General features: G+C 34.4%; 1 protein-coding gene across 1 annotated transcript in view; it reads right to left on the bottom strand.

Moving 5' to 3' along the window:
* Positions 1-22,267, bottom strand: part of CNTNAP2 (contactin associated protein 2) — a 1,149,595-nt gene that overhangs the window by 571,871 nt on the left and 555,457 nt on the right. Inside the window, 3 exon segments of the mRNA XM_032182107.1 lie at positions 19,491-19,544; positions 19,547-19,594; positions 19,597-19,753. Coding sequence (XP_032037998.1) covers positions 19,491-19,544; positions 19,547-19,594; positions 19,597-19,753 — 259 coding nt within the window.

A 22,267-nucleotide genomic window follows, 5' to 3' on the forward strand; every position in this document is an offset into this window, starting at 1 on the left:
ATTAGTCATCTATATGACTACTCAAAAATATATGTTGAGTAAAACAGTAATACCTACCATGTATTCAGTATTAAACAGAAGCAGTACATATCTCAGGTAAAGGAAAATTTTCCGTTTGATTTTTATATAGCTCATAGGACTTTCTGTAAACCCATGCTTGTTCACACCTGTTCTTTTCTGATAGGGCATATGTGATTACATGCTGGTAACTACAAATTCTGTGGATTGGGCCTGCTGCAAACACAAGAAAAGCTGGCTTTAACCAGTTAGGATGATTTGACTCCGAAAGTTATATATTGTTAACAGTATTAAACAGAAACCCTTTTCTATGGAAACATTGCATATCAGTTACTGATAACTGTAAGGTCCAGTTCTTAAACAGGGTAGCTGCTCTTTTGCTATATATGTACATGAGGATTCAATCCCATCTCCACTCTGCACATTTTACATAAGTATACAACCCAATATAGGCAAACATCTAGGCAAAAAAAAAATCCTCGGTCATTTCTTATACAAAAAGAAAAAAAAAAAAAAAAGAAAAAAAGAGAGAGACTATTTTATAGTACTGAGTTGTTAAAAAAATACACCTCCTGCTATACTTTCAACACAACAGGTTCCCTGTTAAAAATTAAACGCAAAGGTATAACTTGAAAAATGTCTAATTTAGGTTTCAGTATCTTTGTTAGAAAGCAAAAGGAAAGCAAAAGGAGCAAAGAAGCAAGAACAGACTGAAGATAACAGAGAAAGAGCTACCTTTGATGGGTGAAAAAATAAAAATAATAGTAAAAAAAATAATAGATGGAGTAGATAAAATTATGGATTTAATGACCCAACAGCACACAGAAGCAAAAATATACAATATGTCACAAAAGATCAATGAATGTTCATATTTTAGGAGCTTGTTAACTACATTCAGTAAAGGAGATAAAAGAATTTGGGCAAGGGATGGAAAATCTGTCTCAAAAATAGTCAACCCTATCAAACCTGGCAAGATATTTAAATCTAGTGAAAAGGTCTCTGGAGAGTATGTAGTGGTGTATTGCTTACTGAGCTGGTAATAGTATTATCACTGGGAAGATGTGCTTAAATAATTGTAGTAGACTGTTTTTTCTTTTTTCCTCCAGAAGCAAAAATCATTAGTGAAATCATCAGAGGCTACCATACTTCAAACAAGTTGACTAACTTGTCAGAATTTACCTCTGAGTTCTGAATTGTAGAAATAAACCAAATCAATCAAAACAGCTACACTGCAAGATGAGTTTTCTAAGAAGAAAAAGGATGCTAAGAACCAACATCATTTTGTTCATGTTGTAGCTATGAAGTTGTTCTGAAGCAGTGTACATTTTTAACTTTTCAGGGCTAAGTGGGATTACCTCTTGCTGTTACTGTCTGCGTGCACTGGAATATTATTGTTCTACTTGTTAAATGCCTTCTTCTGAATTACAGTCTGAAGTAATTCATGACTAGTTTATATCCACTTTTTACTATGCCATTAATTATGCTTTTGATTAAAAAGCTATTATACCTCCCTGACAACTGCACTATGAAATGTTTTCAGAAAACATTCATATTTCTCTTCTAACATTAATTGTGCTTGTGAAACAGCCCATGTTATTTTAGGTTAAATTAGTATATACATTCATATTGTGCAGACCATCTCTCTCTTAGTTCCATAACCGGTTTTGTTGTTGGATTGGAAAGGACCTTAAAGATCATCTAGTTCCAACCCCTCTACCATGGGCAGAGATGCCACCCACTAGACCAGGTTGGCCCAGGGCCTCATCTAACCTGGCCTTGAACACCTCCAGGGATTGGTCATCCACAGCTCCTCTGGGCAACCTGTTCCAGTGCCTCACCACCCTCTGAGTGAAGAATTTCCTCCTAACCTCTAATTTAAATCACTACGTTCCGCGCAGCTGTTCACTCACTCCCTGCCCCACCATGGGATAGGGGACAAAATAAGAAAAAAGGGTAAAGGGTAAAAACTCTTGAGTTGAGATAAAGGCAGTTTAAAAAGACAGAAAAATGATGATGAGGAGGAGAAGAAGGAGGTGGAAGAGAAGGAGGAGGAGGAGGAGGGGAGAGAAAACATAAAGCAAGTGATGCACGATGTAATTTTTTACCACCCACTGATCTATCCCCAGAGAGGACATAAGCAGTGGCATCTCTCTACCCCTCAGCCAACTCTGAGCCTAGTTGTAGGAACACACATCTTTAGTGTTCCTTATAAAAAAATCCTCTCTTTCTCTTTATTCCACCTTCCTGCACCACCTTCCATCTACACATCTTTTAATCCTGCTCCCTGCTGATGATGAAAATAAGCTTTCTTTCAGCTTTACACTCCAAAGAGGAACTCCCACCTAATACTGCCAGTCTGTAATATATGGCTCTCACAGAATGCTGGAAATGTCTGGGTAAATCATCTGGCCTCTGAAACCCACAGTCTGATCTTCATTCTCTTCATGCTTTCTGTTTCTTCTCACTTACTTTGCCTTTTGAAGAATAAGAAACCAGCAGTAGAAAAGGCTTATTTCTCTGGGAACTTAGCAAGAGACACAGGTAGTGCATATTCCTCCCAGCCCTCACAAAAGACAGAAAATTTGTGCCACCAGCCTCTTTTGATTTTATCACATCTTAATGTATCTTAGACTTTACAGACAGACACAGTTCCTGGATAAAAGTGATTACAGGACTATCTTAGTTACCATTAGAATAAAATGCACTGAAGAAATCATCATAATACATTTTAATTCTGAGAAACCAAAAGCAAAAGGAAGTTAGAAGAGTTAAAATACAACAGTTTTAACTTCAAAGGCAATATCACAATGTGCAAGGATTGGGCACATAATATTTTAAAACTTCTTATTTTGTGCTACTCCTGCAATTTTGTTTTAAGGACACTCAGCTCCAGATGCAAAGTTTTGTTGCTGGATAATATATTCTGCTAAAGCCTTTAGATTCATAATCTTTGTACCTAAAAATCCTGGGACTTTTCCTTCCTTCCACTTTTGTAAAAAATCTGAGAATCTATGTAATCTATATGTCACATAGGCATCAGGAGTACTGAGCCTAAAGTGTTACCAACTGGTGGATAAAGTTCTCTGCTACCTTCACCACCCAAGTTAGAGAGATCTAAATTATTATCTCATTTATTGGACTTTAATTTGGCTTTTATCATCTTACCTCACCTTCTACATACGCTTTGCTTAAGTAATGATTGGGGTTTTCATAATTTGTTGTCAGAATGACTCAGAAGAGTGGCACTATGTCAGGCTTCAGGTGATGGATGAAGTACAAATATGGAAAAAGATACTAAAGAGTAAATACTCTGTTGAAGACCATTATCTGAAAAGTCTCTTAAAAAATCACATTCATAGGACAGGTTTTCAATTGATATATTTCCTATCTGTCTGCATGCTTGTACACTGCAAGAGCTTGCATGACAAAGTAAGAAGTGTTTGATAATATTAGTGCTTTTTGATGAATTGGTTAATTATAACACAATCCAATATAACAATTATCAGGTTATGAAAAACAAATTAAGAATTCTCTTAGGATTATTTTTCAAAATGTTGAACCTGTGTGTTTAATTTATTTATTCATATTAATAATTTGGTTCTGGAAAGACAAACCAGTAGAATCTCAAAGATATACTATCTGTGTGAGGAGACATATAAAGCAAATATATGAAATTTGGTGATGTTATGCATAGTGTATGTGGAATTTTCCACAGTTACTATTCTGAAAATCATTTTAGGACTGACTAAAGTGGCATAGAACAAGAAATGTTGCTCAGCATATTTTCATGAGAAAACAACTTCTGAATGCTTGAGTTTGCAACATTAAAATTGGATTAAGTTCATTCTTAAGAAAAAAAAAAAAAACAAGCACAGAACAAACTCTCAATCAGCATATCTTTTTAACGTTCTTCAACAGCCTAAGACATTTAATGAATGCTGAAATATAGAAGGATGTTCTGAGTGCTTTACCAGAACTGTGTCCCTCTTCCATATAGGACAGTGCATTGTGGATTATTCCTATGGTAATTTTAATAGTGCAGATTTTTTTTGAAGTTACAGTTAACTGACCATAAAGGAGTAAAATACCCACATCTCTTTTCTTTCTGTTTGTTTCTTCCTGTGCTCAAAGAAGGGGAGGAAGAGAAAGAGGTAAAGACTGATCATATTCCTTTTAGCTATCCATAGAGCTACAACTCTTCCATTTCTTGTGTTAAGAATTTCTTAAATGACAAAGAACAGCATTAAGAAAAGTTCTTAATGTTTAGTCCCAAGGACTCTGCTTGCTTTGGCATCAATCAATGAGAATTGTGAAGAATTGCATTGTCCATTGATTTTAAAGTGCAATAGAGAAAATAAGGACTTCGTGTAGGTACCCTCATGGATACTTATCTTTTAAGAGTGCTTAAAAAGACTGGAATTTTTTTAGATGTGTGAGAATTGCAGAAATCTTACTTTTCAACAAAAGAGATATCATTTCTATAGGAGCTAGGAGGGTTTGTTTGTTTGTTTGTTTTTGTTTTAAGATGTTTCTCCATGGCATAATTTCTTCAATGGCTCTTGAAGGTTTCACAATTTAGTGCCAATTAATTCTTTTTGTGCAGTTTCTAAAATATTGTTCTCTTTGCCTTTCAGAGTAGTGTGTGGGATGGTACATGAGAATGAGCAACAGCTGGCATTTCCTTGTAGTCAGCCAAGCAGTCTCTCAAGAGTGCAAGTGGCAGAACCCTATTAGATCTTCCCTATCAGAGACCTACCTGGTACAGTGAGGACCCTTCTTAAAAAGCCCTATTTGGAGCAGAAAATCTGATACCAAAATTTAATTAGGTTAATGACTCTGTAACACACTAGATGGCACAACACAGTATTTTGAGCTCATATTTAATTTGAAATGAATAAGAGCTTTTGTTTTTGTTGCATGATTGCAGTAACATTTTTAAGACTCACCTAGTCATAGCACATAAATTGTATTCTACAGATACAAACCCCTTTCTATTTGCTAATTCACATGGAGAAAAAAAAATACATGCTATATTCCTTTTTGAGGTAGCAGTATTTCCACTCTAACTTAATTTCCATATTAAAAACAATTAAATCATATTTAGTATCAAATTGTAGATCATATTCAAATTTTATATCATCAACCAGCTCTTTGCAATGCAGAGATTTCAAACTAAAGAGTTCCCTCTATGAAATGAAAATTTAAGTTGACAGGTTAAGTCCTAAAGGATCAATTGATAACTGATGACATACTGAAGAAGGGCTTTCTGACTCCTGTTCCCCCTGCTTCTGACCCCTGCTCTCTCAACTCCCCCCTACCCTCCCACCCCCACCCCCTTTCAATTAAATGAATATGCAACAAACTGAAAACAGAATTTACAGAGGCAGGCAGTGAGTCCTGGCAGTAGTGACAAGCATCAGACAAGCATTATTGACATGGTGTGAACTGTAATGCATGGTAAGGGGAATGGACCTTATATATTTTTGCACCACTTGCTGCTGCACTTAGATAATGCACAGAGTAACTTTAAAAAAAATGTGTTAAGAAAAACAAGTTATATTGCAATGCCCTTCTCAGAAGCTATCAGACTCAAATTTTTATCGAATTTAAGTTGGCCTGAGACTCTGATTTCAGTACTGGATGTGGCAGCATCACGTTCTTTCCAGGCTGTGCTCTGCATTGTACAAAAGGCTTTCAAATTCTGCTGTTTTCAGTGTGAGATGAGTGTATTTGGCAGCTACAAGGGTGCTCAATAACTCATAATAACATAATATCATGTTTCCTATGTGATTATGCTGGTTACGAGTGGAGACTAGACCACATTGTTACTTCAGATTTCTGCATGCCTAGATGTATTAATCACCAAAGATAATGGACAAAAAAATGTTTTATTTCATTTTTTTTTTTTTTTTTTTTATATCTATTTGGTAGTTTAGAGGTTCAGCTTAATTTGAACTTTAAGTTCCAAACATTTCATGTTTGTCTTAGGATTGTGGGTACCCACATGCCTGTTAAAACTTCCAAATGACAAAAACAGATTTGAGCTGGAAGCTTTGATCCAAACTGAACTTCAGCTTGATTCTATTTAGCTCTGTTGTAAGGATGTCGATGATAACCAGAAAATTTAGAACACTAATTAATTTTAAAATAAGAGTTCATTCTTAAATTTTACACCATTAGTTTGCTCATCAGTTTAATGACAATACATATCTATTTTTTGAAGCCAAACCAAATCAAAACCATAATGAATTCCACAAACAAACTAATATTAATTCCATATATTATATATATGTAATTCCAAATATATATTCCACATATATAATTCCAAATATATTCCATATATTCCAAATATTATTCCATAATTCTTCTTAGCAAGATTTGGTTGACATAACTGAATGTGCTTTCATATCTATTTAAATGAAATAAAATATTTCTCTTGTGCCTATAAAATATGATATGAGAAAGCCAACCAAAGTGATATGAACATAAAAGTAACATTACTACTGAATTGCACTTAATGTTTTTTTCTGTTTATCATTTAAAACAGATTTCTGAAACATTACAGAATTCTTTCAAGCTTGTTGGATTTTCTTTCCCCCATTAGAAGTGGATGAGTTTTCTAAAATCATGGCTGTTTAGAAAAGCTCTGTGAAAGCTGAATTTACTTTAGGAAACAAACTACAGAGCTACTTGTTTAATTTATCTTTTTAAAAAACAAAACAAAACAAAACATAACACAAAGAAACAACAAATTAAACCTACTAGTATTTAGCTAGTACTGTGTAATTTCTTTGTCTTCTTGTACTTTTATATATAATATTGGTGCTGAATTTTTTTTTGAGAACATAATGTAAGGTATTGGACCTCAGACCATTTCCATAGAAACAGGAATTTAGCACCCTATGCGAAAAAAATTCTAAGGAAGTTGAAGTGATTGATAAATAAGTGAATACAGCTCAGTTAACAAACCACATTATATTCTAGCTTTCTGTTGAGCTAGCAATAAGAGACACATAACAAACGAAGTATTGGTATTTATTTATCTACATATGAACAGCTTATTTGCCATAACCTTTATTTATCATTTATCTACAATTAATTCCTCTCTCAGCCTCAATCTGCCTCAGTGTACAGTTACATCTAATTGTTCTTTCTTTCATACAACATTTTTCTAACCAATCTCACACAGATTCATGGAGCTTCAGTGACACAAAGAAAGACCTTAACAATTCTGGGAACACACTCTGCTCAGGAAAAAAAAATAAAAAAATAAAAAATGTTTTCTATTGACTTGCTGCATTCCCCTATCACATGATTGTTAAATAGCTCACTACTTACAGAAAAAAATATTAGCTCTCATTAGCAGAGACATCCAGTGTCTCTGATTCACTGTCATGGGAATGCCCTGGGAGACCTGAAGCTGAAAATACCTAAAGAAGCTTTCAGAAAACAAAAAGGATAAAAATGATGCTCACTCATTCTACAAGCAAACAAACAAGCAAGCAAACAAACAAAAAATATATATTGTGTTCAGCTTTAGAGCTTCTGTTGCATTGTCTGAGATGATCTTCCTTCTGAGATGGTCATACTTCTGATATTTGTTTATGCACTTTACACTTTTAATTTAATTTAATTTTTTAAATATTATTATTTAAAAGCCAAAACCTTGTACTAATTACAGAATAGCCTTAAGGAGACTTATAACACTGATCACAGGGTCCTAAGCAACAGCACTCAAAATTCAGATGTGACTGACTGGCATATGGGACATGCTTCTAGTAACATAACTATTTATTATAAGTAGTAATATTAGTTAGTAGTAGTAATATTAGTAGTAATATTAACACTATTTCCAGTCAAAAATTGAGTTGTAAAAATCCACATTTAAGCAGCTAAAGACAAAGGGTCCAAGACCAAAAGGCCTACATTAGGAGAGATCAGAAATAAAAGAATCATGTACTAAAACTCACAGACTTGAAAGCATTTTACTACAAACAAAAGCTGAAAAGCAAAGTTTGTACTACACTGATCAAAGCAAGAAAGAAATAGGTACAAGCAGAAGTAAGTACATTCTTTGTGCTCTAAGTTTGTTCAACAGAAAAACAAATAACCCAATGTTATCTTGCCAAAGGAAGATAAAATGGTTCAGCAATTTATTGTTTTTGTTTGCTTTTAAGCGGTCTGTTAGCAAAACAGCATTCTCTAGCTCTGCTCTCAAATTTTTGAGGATTTTTTTATTATTATTTTAAATAACATTGTTTTATGTGGCCCTGTGTATCTTGAGCAGTCTTCTAAGAAGATTACATATAAATTTGATGAGATATATTGTATTATATTACACATATATAATTCTTTATTAATACCTTATCAATATGCCCTGCTGTTTGTGAGGAAAGAGTTAAGACTGGATATCAGGGAGCCCTGACATGTTATGCCATTGCTTTATTTGATATTTCTTTTGAACTATACAGGGAAAGTTCAACACTCTATCTCTCTATCTTATCTATCTCTCCACTGTAAGAAAGAGAATTAGTGAATGCTTATTGTATCATAATGTTTTACGCCTTTCTAGTCATAATGTAGAAAAGTAAGCATCTCATATGCATTTTTTTTTTTCCAGTATCTCAGGCACCTTCAACTGAATCCATAACAAAGCCCCTTATTTTTGTAATTGTAACTTCCAATTGCAACATCTATAGTAAGAGTAGAACAACACTTTGACTTAAGTGTGGATACAAGCAATAGACTACATTTCACTGTAGCAAAAAGATTATCGTTCAAACTATCGGTGGAAACACAGCTATAGTTCTGAACAAAACATTATTGCCACTCACTGAAGTAAAGCAAAGGCCCATGAACTTCTTCTGAGACAAGACTTCATCTCAAAGACTTGAAATAATTATTAACTGGCTGTTTGAAAATCACAATCAGTGTAAATTTGTGTGAGGTGTAAAAGCACTCAATAAAAATGATTTCTGTTTTTGTTTTTAAATGTGCTGATCTACTACAAAACAAAGCAGAAAGTGTTAAGAAAAGATTGAATTTAGGACATTTCAAATATATATTTTTAAGTTTTAAGTATTTTACATAAATACATAAACGTATTTACACAGTATATTAATATTGCAAAACTAAATATTTGTTTAACAGGCACCAATTGAAGGCAAAGAAGGAAGGGCTGTACTCTGCCTAGTTCTGTGTCTTTGTAATGCTTCAATACATGTAGGTCATCCTCCCGAGACCAGATTTTCTGTATAATATACAAGAAAGCTTTACCACAAAGTAAATTTGATCAGAGATATCACTTGCTGCTAATACTAGAGAAACAGGCTTAGTCTCCTAAATATGCCTCAGTACCACATTATTCTGTCCTAGATCTAGTGCTATCAGTAATATCTGCCTTGTGTTGCAAATTCCAGATCCCAGAGACATGGCATTTGCTGTAAGTGTTTGAAAAAGTAATTGCCTAAGTACCAACATCAGAATGTTAAAAAGGCTGTTTTGTTTGGTGGAAATCTGTGTGCTTGTTCTGTGGTAAAGACGATTCCACTTGGCAGTTGATTTAAATATATGTGTTAATGTAACTACGCAATATGCATAAGAAGAACTGTTAAGAGAACTACAAAAGATTAATGAATTAAATCATCATTTATGAGAGCTTATATTATGACATTCCACTATTTTAAATATGTAACAATAAAACCAAAGTCATTTTTGCATTTTAAAAGAATGGAGACTTCAAGTATTGTATATAAAATGTATTTCACATAAAAGATACAGAGGAAGTCATGCCTCTGAACATGTTTTTTCTCTACTAAGCAAATATTCTATAAAGTAGATGTGTAGAATTTTCAATATTTTTCTTCAGTGAAAAACTTCCATAAAATCCCCGTTCATATTAAAATAAACTATGTATTTTATAGTCACTGCTCCTCAGCAAGGCAATTAAGAGTGTATCTTTTATTTTATTTTTCCCCACTCAAATACGTAAACTTAATGAGCAAGCTTTCCAAAGGCAATGTCTTCTGCCACTCAGTTTACAGAATCCAAAGGACTTTGGTTGCTCTGTTTCACCTCAGTGCTCATGTGCTGCTGCTTCAGCACCATTTGAAAATGAAAAGAAGCAATGTGCAAAAAATGCCCGAAGGGACTCACAATATTTTTCAATATTTTTCAACATACAACCAGATTCTCCCCCCCACCTTGTGTACTGTGACTCAAGGATTTCTGCAGCTCCTGTGAACTATTCAGAAGAAAAACCAACAACTAGACTGTGAAGACTATACATGATACCGTTTCAAGGAAGCACACTCATAGAAATTGCTTTTAATTCTGTCAATGTCAGTAGAAAATGTCAAAATAATAAAACACATAACTTATTAACCAAAAAAAAAAAACCAAAAAAACAAAAAACAAAAACCAGTTACTGCTAAGCTGTTTTACGAGAGCTGTCTTGCCCATGAAAAAAAAAATTAAATTCAGCCTTTGGGCTAGACACCATCCTGTGTCATTGATATAAACCTGGAGGTCAGTAGAAGCACTGTGAATTTTAAATGGCCTAACTGAAAACAGAATCTTTTCTCTAGCACTTAAATTTTATGCAGCATAAAATATGTATGTATGCTTGACAACTCTTCCTTTCACTATATACAAAAGTGACTCTTTCTTCTCTCAAAAAAAACCCACTGTCAAACCAAGAGGGACTGCCAGAAACCTTTCACAGATAATAATCTATTTGCTCAAGTTGCTGAATAGCAATGAAAAAGAAGATATTGAGAGTCAGTTTCCAGGACATAAATTGAAGTTCCATGCCTGTTCCATGTTCTCCTCCCTACCAATAATAATAATAATAATAATAATAATAATAATAATAATAATAATAATAATAATAATAATAATAATAATAATAATAATAATAATTTTTATTAATTTTTTCTCTAATTCCTTAGTGGCATTGTGGTACATATACCTAAAGATTAGATATAAATAAGATTAGATGTTTCAAAATTGTAAAATTCCATGCAAACTCAAATAAGTTTCAAGGGCATTTCCACTAGAAAGAACATTTCTGTTTTTATTACAAGTACAAATGCTGAAAATACCCACCTTACAATAAAATAAAACCTATATTTTTTTCTTGCTTTTGGAGAAGGTTAAAAAGTAGCACTGGGAGTTTTATTTTACTTAAAAAAATAATTGACAGTGGTTCTGTGCATTGTTGTGTCTCCCCAGTTTGAAGTTTTGATGCCGTTGTTATTATTTTTAAAAATGATATAACATAGTACATGTAACCAACAATAAAGTACATACCATGGTTCAGGACCCTTGATTTCCCAGCCTGTCCTTTAACGTATTTTCACATGTAAGGCAATAAAAGTGTTATCTAATAAGTGGAAACTATATAACTGTGTCTCCAGTATTTATTTATTTTCTAATTCCTAAAAAAAATTGTTTTCTTGTTCCGGCAGGTTTTTGCACCCACTAAAGCTCCCTTCTGAAACAACAAATACTGTGTAGTAGTAGGCCACTTTTCCAAACTCGTTAACTACTCTTTTGCTTCTACTACTGTAGGTAAACTTCAAGTCTATAAATACAATATTGACTCTGTGTTTTTTGTTTCTGAAACACCACAGGCTGTGTCTATGTTGTCTTGTAATCAGGAACAGAGAATGATCTTTGTTCTCATGGCCAGTTTGTCCAACACAGTTATTGATGTGGATGCAGTAAGTAAAGGCAACAAGAAAAGCAACTACAATTGTGCCAGCAAATAAAAGTATTTAAGCTATTATAGATGATTAATCATATGTCAGGTTGTCACAAGATGTATTTAGCCAACTGCTTTCTCTCTGAAATAACGGTGAAGTAAAAAGTAAAGTTAATATAGTATTGCTACATTTTCTCACTAGTCCAGTAATCTGCTACAACAAGGTGGACTAAAGTCCTAATATAATACAAAGTCTAAACACATTTTTTCAAGTAACATTAACATCCAAGAAAAAGTGTACAGGAACCATCTCATCCTGTCATTAACAGAAAAATGGTCTTTCATGAAATTAGAAACATAAGCTGAAATAACATAAGGTGCTGAATGTTATTCATGTCAGTGCTGAAAGAATTGGCTGACATTGTTGCAAGGTTACTGTCACCTATGAAAACCAATGTTCAGCATAGGTATATGAGTGCCAGAAATGGGCTTTCTTAAAGTGCTGTTTTTATGGAAGAGGAGGGAGAGCTGGTAAACTACTAAATTGGGGGAAAGAACATAACATTTCTGATATCCAGTAATTTACATAGTAGAAAACGTTCCTTTAATCTTTCTTTATATTATATGAATACTCCATGGTGCCCTTGGGATACTTCTGTCAGGTCAGGATGTGCACAAGCACAACAAATACATTTACAGCTCTTGTCTCTATTGTATCATTTTGTTTAACTATTACTCCACTAAAAGGAAAATAATAGCAGAAAAAAACTCAATTAACTTAATCAGCACATGTAAGTCCTGAAAGACCTTCAAACACACACACAAAAAAGTGTATTTTGTCATGTCCTTTCTCACAGTACCTTCTTACTGATCCAAGAAGTAATGCTAGCTTTAACTAACAACCTAGCTTACTAAACCAACCTTCACAGCGAGATTTCTAGTCACATTAGTTTTTATTCAACAAAAATAAACACACAAAGTAAAACACACATTTAAGTAAAAACTCATCTGCTTTATGTAATTCAATGATATTAGACAGCTTTGTAGTGTTCAGAACTAAGAGGCTAGTCTTTGATTGAAGTCACTAGAAAATTTTCACTGATTTGACTCAAGCCTGCCTGACAACTACTAATGTGGATGGAGTAAGCAAAGGGAACAAGGAAAGAAACAGAAACTGATTTTGTTTCCTGTCAAACTTACTGAATTAAAAACCAGTCAGAAGTGTAAATTTCCAAATAGTTCTGTCCACCTCCACTGACATAATTTACACTAGAAAGCTAAAATTCCCATTTAGCTATTGACTATTAGACCTCTTCCTGAATGAAATTCAGTGCAACATAGTGACTGCTCAAAGGCCTTACTTCATCTTGCAGTATTAAATTACGGAGTGGACTGCAAAGGTCCCTTCTAACTCTCTTCTATAACACAGAGGAAAATGAGGTCAAAATAAGTAAACTGAACTTCAGGCTCCTGTATACTTTTAGGAAGCTTGTTAAGATAGTCTGCTTTCTTTTCTTCTCAGGTTTTTCCATCCTTTTAAGGTACCAGTGCAACCAACAGTTATATACTTCTATAACACTTCTCAGTGAAGTATCCAAAAATGGTACCACCTAAATTTTAGAATGCATAGCTTGGTGGGCAACTCTCCAGTGAAAATCAGTGTCTGTTGAAACACAATTCATCAAAGCATTGACTAATCAGTTTTCTTAGTAGAAAAAGCCTTCAGTCGAGAACTCTGTTTCTTGCTCTGACTGGTTTCTGCATCTCGGTACAGTGAGATGCAGAAAGAGTCTACAAGAAAACTATGAATAACGAACCCTACAAGTATGTCTGTTTCTCAGTTCTCTGCAACCCATAAATAAATGAATAAATAAACACAATATTCCTGTAGCTGCATTCACTGTTTAAAGTCATTAACAAAAAATAAATATATAAAAGAGAAATAGAGAGACAAAACGAGACATGTATGGGAAGAAAACAAACAAACAAACAACAGGGACATTCAGACTCTTCTAAGTCATCAAGCTTCCATGAACAGAATTTGTGTCTCATCTTGATCATTCTGAAAAGTGTCTCACAGCCTTTACTTACTAATGTTCAGTGTATAACCTAGTATCAGTTGTATGGGAACGACATGATGGGAAATGTTATCTTCCCACCAGAAGTGCACTTTTGATCTGTATATACACATTCTCTATTTAAACCCTCATATAGAAATAGAGGCAAAAGTACTTCTAAATTCCCACATTTCCACATAAATTCCCCTGGGAATTTTCACTGGAAGAGTACAACTTTAGATCTGTCAGACAGTAACACGTTGTTACCTTGAGGATGTTATCTTAACCTGAGGTCTAAAATATAAATGAACTGCAATTCAGATAACTTGAGACCTAGCAGAGAGGCGTGGAAAGCTTCCCAAAAGGATTATATGGGGAGAAGTCTTATTTATTTAATGTGGATAAATATGACAAAATGGGATATTCATAGCCCAAGTATTAATAAGTTTATGGTTGAGAAGAGGAACTAAAGACAGCCTTGAGCAGCAGCTGTGATACAAAAGAAGATGTTAAGTAGAAGAGTTGGAACAGGAAAAAAGTAGCTACAAGCAGATGAATTCAATTTAGTGGCAGAAGACTTTGGAAACTGAAAAATTCTCTGTTAAGGTATTATGGGCAAAAGAAGATATTCCCTTTCAGTGACTTATGAGTTGTACTTTGGGATAGAATCCAGAGGATTTTCACAGAGCCTGTTCTACTTAAGTTGAGCAGACAATGTTTAGAGTTGAAAGATCTCTTTTTAGATTTGAAAACAGTCTACAAAAGCCATCAAGCGAGAAGGTATATGCTTGATTAAATTAAGAGATTATTTATTGTTACCTGTCAGCATGAAAACTTTGCCTTTTCTCCAGAGACACAGGAGTTGTTTTGTATACTAAAACAGGAATTTAGGGTTTGCTGTCAAAGACTGTCAGGAAGCAACTAGATCATTTCTCAGGACTGCTATTTTGAATGTTACTACCGTTGTTTCTTCAGCCAAAGCAGCATTCTTCATTTTTGTTAGCGGGTTACCAATTTTTCCACATGTTGAAAGTTTTGTTGAAAACTTTGGCTTAATTGGGAAAGAATTTGGATAAAGTTTCTGAAACAGGTAGATATAACTTGGCAGAAGGAAAGAAGGCAATTGGAACACAGACTGTGACTTCACTACGCAATGAACAGCATTTGCAGGTGACTTTTAGAAATATGGTTAGTTTTTTTGGAAAGAGACATGGGAGTCTGACATTTTCTAATTGTTGATTTCTTCTGTGCTCAAGAAAGAAGACATCAGCATTAACAAGCTTATAAATAAACACATTTTCATCAACAAGTTATACCTCTAATTTAAAGATCACAGTTTTTGAGTAGGCTGTAAACTGGTGGCATATACTAAAATGAAATGATTTTATGAACTGCAGCGGAAAATCAGAATTCTTTGGTATTGCAAACTATATTAGTCTGTGTTTAAAAAGTTCTTCCAGAAAGCAGTAACACTTATTTCTTTAACATGCTTAGCCCAGCAGTGCAGCCATCACTCCCTTGGGTAAACCCAACAATTTCCAGGAAGTTTCCTTGAATGTATGCCCATGATGCCAAAAGCAGAATTTGCTCCAAAACTATATGGAGCAGTAAAAATAAATCTCCTGACTGTTTCTCTCCTATTATTATACTGGGAGATACAAACTGTGAAGATATTCATCACAGTTTACTCTGTATAGAAAAGTCAATAGAATGTTTAACTCTTGATTTATACACAAGCTTTAAGTAATTCACTTGTGTAATTTTCCACTGTCAATAGATGATTTCTTCTAATTAAATCTTCTTTATTTCAGCTTCCAGTGGGCCTGATTTTTCTCTTAGTAACAGCAGTTTATTATAATATCTGTAAGCAATCAAATGGTGGTAGTGTTTGAATAGGGCCAATGTAAGAAAAAGGAAAATTGTACAACAGATTTGCCTGATCACAGCTATACTGTGTTTACTAAACATTTAGTTTACATGAAGAAAGTTTACATGGAGGAAGTCCGTTCAGAAGACATTAAGTCTTCAAGACTTACCTTTGTCTCTTTCATATGCATTGAAAACTGAAGACTACATATTAAAGTAAAATATTCTGTTATAATCAAAATTTTGTTATGGGGAAAGAAATGTACACTTTATCAATACATTATCAAAATTTATCGAAAAGTTATAACTAGTTATTAACAAGTTTTTTATTGTCACCACCTAGCTAAAACCCAGGGATCAGACACTGATCTGTTTTGCTGTTGTTAAACGAACTACAGCTATCTCAAGTAAATCCTGAAATTTTGCTTTGCCAGGTCAACACAAAGTCTATTGCTTTTTTCTGGTAATGCAAAAATAATATGTACTAGGCTGTAATATAACCACCCTCATTCTTTTCAACACACTAATGGAAAATGGTATGAATATAATGAAATGTTCATAATACAGATTATTAAATGCTTTAATCAGACGTATAGAGATTAGGCAGAGGCTTGAAAAAAGTGACTGAATGCATAAAAAAAAAGCATGGTATCTATCATTAAAGAAGAAAATAAAATTCATTTTTTGCAAAGCATAACTTCAGAAAGTTATCCAGAAACTGATAACTACTGTTGATATCAGCATTACCTGTTTTTCCTAACTATGACATGCCAGCACCTTAAAACAAAATTCTTGTTCAAGACCCTAGAGTATAACCAAAGCAGTACTTAATTCTTTCATGAATATTATATAACAAGGCAATGAAACACTAACTTGTAAGCTACTGTATTGATTTTTGTACTCAGGAAAATTCTAATGGTGGAAGAAAATTTAATATATTTTTCATTTAAAATGTTCATTTTACAAAACAGATGAATTCTGATTTCTTGTTATTACTATTCAAATTTTATTCACTTCTATATTTAAACAATTTAATTCACCTTACGATGTTCAGCTGTATTTCATTAATGGGGTGAAAAGAGAAAACTTCTTCCCAAATGAATTGTTACTCTCCTTTTAACCTTTTCTCATTAGAATATATATATTTTTTTACGTTTCCTTAACTCCCTGCTTATATTACTGACTACAGAGATAACATATTTTCCACAGTAAATCAGATGGTAAACATAAAAAACATTGCCATTCATTGCAGTGAATGCTATCAATGAAGACTGAAATACCTTCACTATAGAATTAAGAAAAATTTTGGCTAAGTAACTAGGCTAACATATACAATGCTTCAAATAATTTGTGTATGTGCGTGTGTATATCTACACCTATTTGCGATCAACTTTGTATTTTCCAACTCATAATTAGGTCATGACTTTGCTAACAAATGGACATGACATTGCAAACATCATACTGGCCATAGCTGATCCAGAAATGCCCATATATAGAAAGTACAATTTAGCAAAATCATAGAATCATACAGTGCTTTGAGTTGGAAGAGACCTTTAATGATCATCTAGATCCAACCCCCCTGCCATGGGCAGGGAAATCTCTCACTAAATCACACTGCCCAAAGCCACATCAACCTGACCTTGAACAACTTCAAGGAGAGAGCATCCGAAGCTTCCCTGGGCAACCTGTTCCAGTGCCTCACCATTCCCATAGTGAAGAATTTCTTATTTATATCAAATATAAATCTACCCATTTACCCACTGTTACCAACAAACCCATAAATATATAATACCCATATATGTAAATCTACTCTTTTACCCATAAAACTGTTACCCATTACATAACATTACATAACATAAAACTGTTACTGCCAATACAAGCCCTTGTAAAAAGTTTATCCTTTTCTTTCTTATAAACCCCCTTTAAGTCCCACCGGAGCCTTCTTCAGGTTAAAATAAACCAAACATCTCTCTCAGGCATTCATAGTAGGAAAGGTGCTCCATCCCTCTGATCATTTTTGTGGCTCTTCACTGGACTTGCTTTAAGAGGTTCAAGTCTTTCTTGTGCTATGGCCCCAGACCTGGATGAAGTAATCTTGATGAGGTCTCACGACAGCAGAGTAGAGGGGGAAAATCACCTCCCTCAACTTGCTGGCCATGATTGTCTTGATGCAGCCCAGGATACAGTTAGCTTTCTGGGCTGCAAATGCACACTGAAAGCTCATGTTGACTTACTTGTCAACCAACACCCCCAAGTCCATCTCCTCAGAGCTGCTGTCAATCCATTCACCATCCAGCCTGTATTTGTGATTGGGATTGCCAAGGCTCAGATGCAGGATCTTGCACTTGGCTTTGTTGAACTCCGTGAAGTTCACAGAGGCCCACTTCTCAAGTCTGTCTAGGTGCCTCTGGATGGCATCCCTTCCTTCTGTTGTGCTGTCTGCGTCACTCAGCTTCATGTCATGCACAAACTTGTTGAGTTTGTGTATGTTGTCATGGAGTTTTCATGCACTCCATCCCATCGTCTATATCATTACTTAACATTAAATAGAAGCGGTCACTCTACAGACCCCTGAGGGCCACCATTCGTCTCTGACCTCTGCCATTAACTGCAACTCTCTGGATGTGATCATCCAGCCAGTTACTTAGCCACTGCATAGTCTACCCTTCAAATCCACTTCTCTCCAATCTGGAGACAAGGATCTTGTATGGAACCACGTCAAAGGCCTTACAGAAGTCTACGTAGATGACATGAGTTACTTTTCCCTTGTCCACTGATGTAGTCACACCATCATAGAAGACAGATGATGACCATACTAGATTGGTCATGCATGATTTGCCCTTCCTGAAGTCATGTTGGCTGTCTCAATTCACCTCCCTACCTTAACATATGTCTTAACATGACTTCAGAGAAGATCTGTTCCATAGTGGACTTGTTAGTGTTAGGTCAGGGATTGGACTCCGTGATCTTGGAGGTCTCTTCCAACCTAGATGATTCTGTGATTCTGTGATGATTTTCCCAGGCACAGGTTGCCTAGTCTGTAGTTCCTAGGATCTTCCTTTCTACCCTTTTTAAAAATTGGAGTGACATTTCCCTTTCCAGTCACCAGGGAGTCCACCTGACTGCCATGACACATTTTCAAATGTGATGGAGGGTGTATTGGTAACTACATCAACCAGTTCACTCAGGACCCTGGGATGCATCAAGTATTTTTAAAAGACTTACCAACTGGAACAAACACACACCTTAACTTCCAGAAACAAACCTAATGATTTTTAATTCTTTTACACAGTATTTTTCCAAAGCTTCCTTAGATAGGTACTGAAAGCTTTGTTACTTCTCCAGCATGACTCTGCAGAATATTTAGAAAATGTCATGGTATTTTTCACACCAGCCCTGTGGTTAAAACAACTTGCTTTTTTTTTGAGGGATAGAGAGCTTCCATATTATTAGGCTACTCTCCACTCAGGGATATCATATCATCTCCTGTTGAAAGCACGTATTTTTGCTGAGAAGACTGAAAGACTGATGGAAAAAAAAAAGAAAGTATGAAGCAACACTGCCTCATAGTCAAGGAGTGATATGTCTTCTTGTTTTAATCACAGAATAAGAATACTTGTCTCTTATGTAACAACTGGTTTCTTCTTCTACTTTTTACTCATTGAGATGCATAATAAAGGATCTGATTAAGTATGAATAAATGTGCTGTTACAGCTTCAATTTTAAATTTTGTAAAGCATTTTTTCCAATTTTGAATTCCAATATTCTTTTAAACAACACCAACAAAAATTATATCAATTAAAAAAAAAAAAAAAAAAAAAAACAGCAACAAAAAACACACTTACCTGATGAGATGTCTATTCGGTTCTTCTTGATTTGGGTGACATTGATGTGAACCTGACTTTGCCTTCGTTAATGTCAATTTCAACATTGCCCAGGCCATCTGCAAGTTGCTGAAGACAAGAAGTCCATTGGGGTTCCAGGTTCGGAAAAGGAAACTGACTGAAAACAGATCCTGGCTTGGGCGACCAGGAACCTCAAGGTAACTGGTGGCATTGAAAAAGACAGGCACTGTATGTGGCTCCACACAAGAAAAACTTAAATTTCCCTAAGTAAAACAGACAAAAAAGCAAAAACGTAAGCAAAATTTTAAGATTCCACTAAATTCATAGCTACCTCTATGTATAACCTAGTATTCTAGGTAGAAAAGTATTCTAGGTTTCATTCAATCCAGAGACTACTGTAGTCAATGTAAGCTCCGTGTAAAAATGTGTAAAAATGTGTAAAATATTATCATTATTGTTATTATTATAAGGTGGTAGTTGACATTTCTGTTTTGCCTAGAGGCTTCTGTCAAAGAAGTGGCTTAATTATATTTTGCACTGTGCATATACATAGTAAGAGGCAGTCTCTGCCCTGAAGAGTTGTAGTGTAACATAAAGCTTAGAGGAACACATTAATATTCTCAGTTCAATCCATGAGAAACTTGAACTTGTTCATGGTAACCAAAGAAATCTATAAGATGGCAATAGTTCATTAAATAAAGTTTTCAAAATACCCTTATATCACCATGTCAAATCAGCACAACGTGTGAGGTTGTAAAAGAAGGACATATAATACGTTGTGAACAGCTAGCTTCTCTGTTATGTTTTCTGATGGATAATACTAGACAAGCTAATACTTTATTTTATGAAGTTGAATGATTTGGAGTACCTGATCATGAACAATGCCTAATGTTTTTGGTCAATTAATCATTTTCTCTGTAAAAGAAGTTGAGTTTTGCACACTATAAAATTTCACTCTTAAGGAAACTGACAAAAATCCAGTCAGGTATACTGATCACAAAAGCTGTAAAACATACCTGTAAGTAAGACCAGAGTTATGGACATAAATTTTTCACTCTGGTTCGGATGTCATTTCTCATGAGAGAACACAATGGCAGGCTGTATTATAGACATATTTTTTCCTTAGAAATAATAAGCAATATAAAGCTCTTATTTTAAACCATATTCCTCTAAGGAGATCTCTGTCCAGAACTGATATTTTAATGCTTCAATGAATAGAACAGGAAGACTTGCTCTACTGAAGAACTGTTCTACCATGTGGCAAAGAGGACCTTGTTCTATGGTTAAATTTTCTGATGCACTGTGGAAAAATTATACTCTAGTAATTTCAATTTATTTTGATAAGGAAAGATTTTGTCTGATGCAGTATCAGATGATCAGAGCAGTAGTTCCATTGCCACTTATTTCAACATTAAAAATTATTAAGGATTGAACAACATTTTCAGAGGTATTTAGATATTTAGATAAAAGGTTCATCTGAGCACTGTTCAGACCCAGCCAGAGTAAGACATAATTGTTAGCACATAAATATTTTAAATTCCAGCTTACTGACTTTCTGTTACTTATCATTCCTTTCATGCAAAACTTTTTTATTATTATTATTCATAGTGTATAAATGCACCTGAAAAATCACCTTGGGGGAAATTAGAGCATTTAGATGCCAGACAGTAACTTTCTAAGATGTGTGGGTGGAAGTCCTAAGTAAATTTTTTTATAAGTACTTGTTTTCAACTGGAAATGGGCTAGATAATATCATAAGGAAGCAAGACTGTGTACCTATTTACCAATGTCCTAAAAAATACCTTTTTAAAGGAATGAAAACACCTTATTTATGTCATAGCATGATACCACCTATGTGGCAGATTCCGTTTCTTATTTAGTATTGCCATGCCACAACTAACTAAATAAAAATAAAGACTTTCTTGAGCTCTCAGATTTATTCTTAGATGTATTCTGCATAACTACCTCTTTTTCCTACAGAGTGTCAGAAATTATACTGCCACACAGTCTACTTATACTAGCCAGTAAAACAAGAAGTAGCTAGACTACCAGGTTACCTCCATTATTAATCACAAAACATTGGAGTTTCCATTACTCTGAAACTAAAGAAGAGACTTCTCTTTGCTGATCTCAAAAAAAAGGATTTGTTCCTATCTTTATGATAAAATTGCAACATCAGAAACCATGTTCTTTTTGTATACCACATATGTTCCACGGGTAACAAAATACATTTAAAGATTAAGGAAAATGATTAGCGAAAACAACTACAGGAATCTTTCAAATTGGAGTGTGAATTACAGAAATGACAACTACTTTCTCAGTAAAGTCAAAGGACCTCCTTTTAGCTGCTTTGATACTAATCAGCTTGACTATTTATTTATTTATTTATTTATTCAGTCTAAAAGTTGCCTACAGATTTTCATTTCAAGCTTTCAGCCAACTAACACTATGTTGAAATAGCTAACAATTTTTTGGATACTTTCAGTCTGAATATTTCCAAGTGTGATACACATATTTTGGCTAAACCACAGGTTTTACATACAGAAAAAAAAATCTGGAATTTGGATGAAATACGCTCTGCAACCCTTTGTTAATATTCTCAGTGTGGTAGTCACACTATGGATTAGAAATATATTTTGTTACGTAGATAAGGTATTTCACTGTAGGCACAGAGGACAATAACATTTTGTAAGAGCCTGCATCTTACAATACAGTCAGAGACACTAGTCACAGATGACAATTAAGAAGCAGTCAGAAAGTATTTTGTTAGACATTTG

Source organism: Aythya fuligula, chromosome 2 (genome assembly GCF_009819795.1).
Source record: "Aythya fuligula isolate bAytFul2 chromosome 2, bAytFul2.pri, whole genome shotgun sequence".
NCBI lineage: Eukaryota > Metazoa > Chordata > Aves > Anseriformes > Anatidae > Aythya > Aythya fuligula.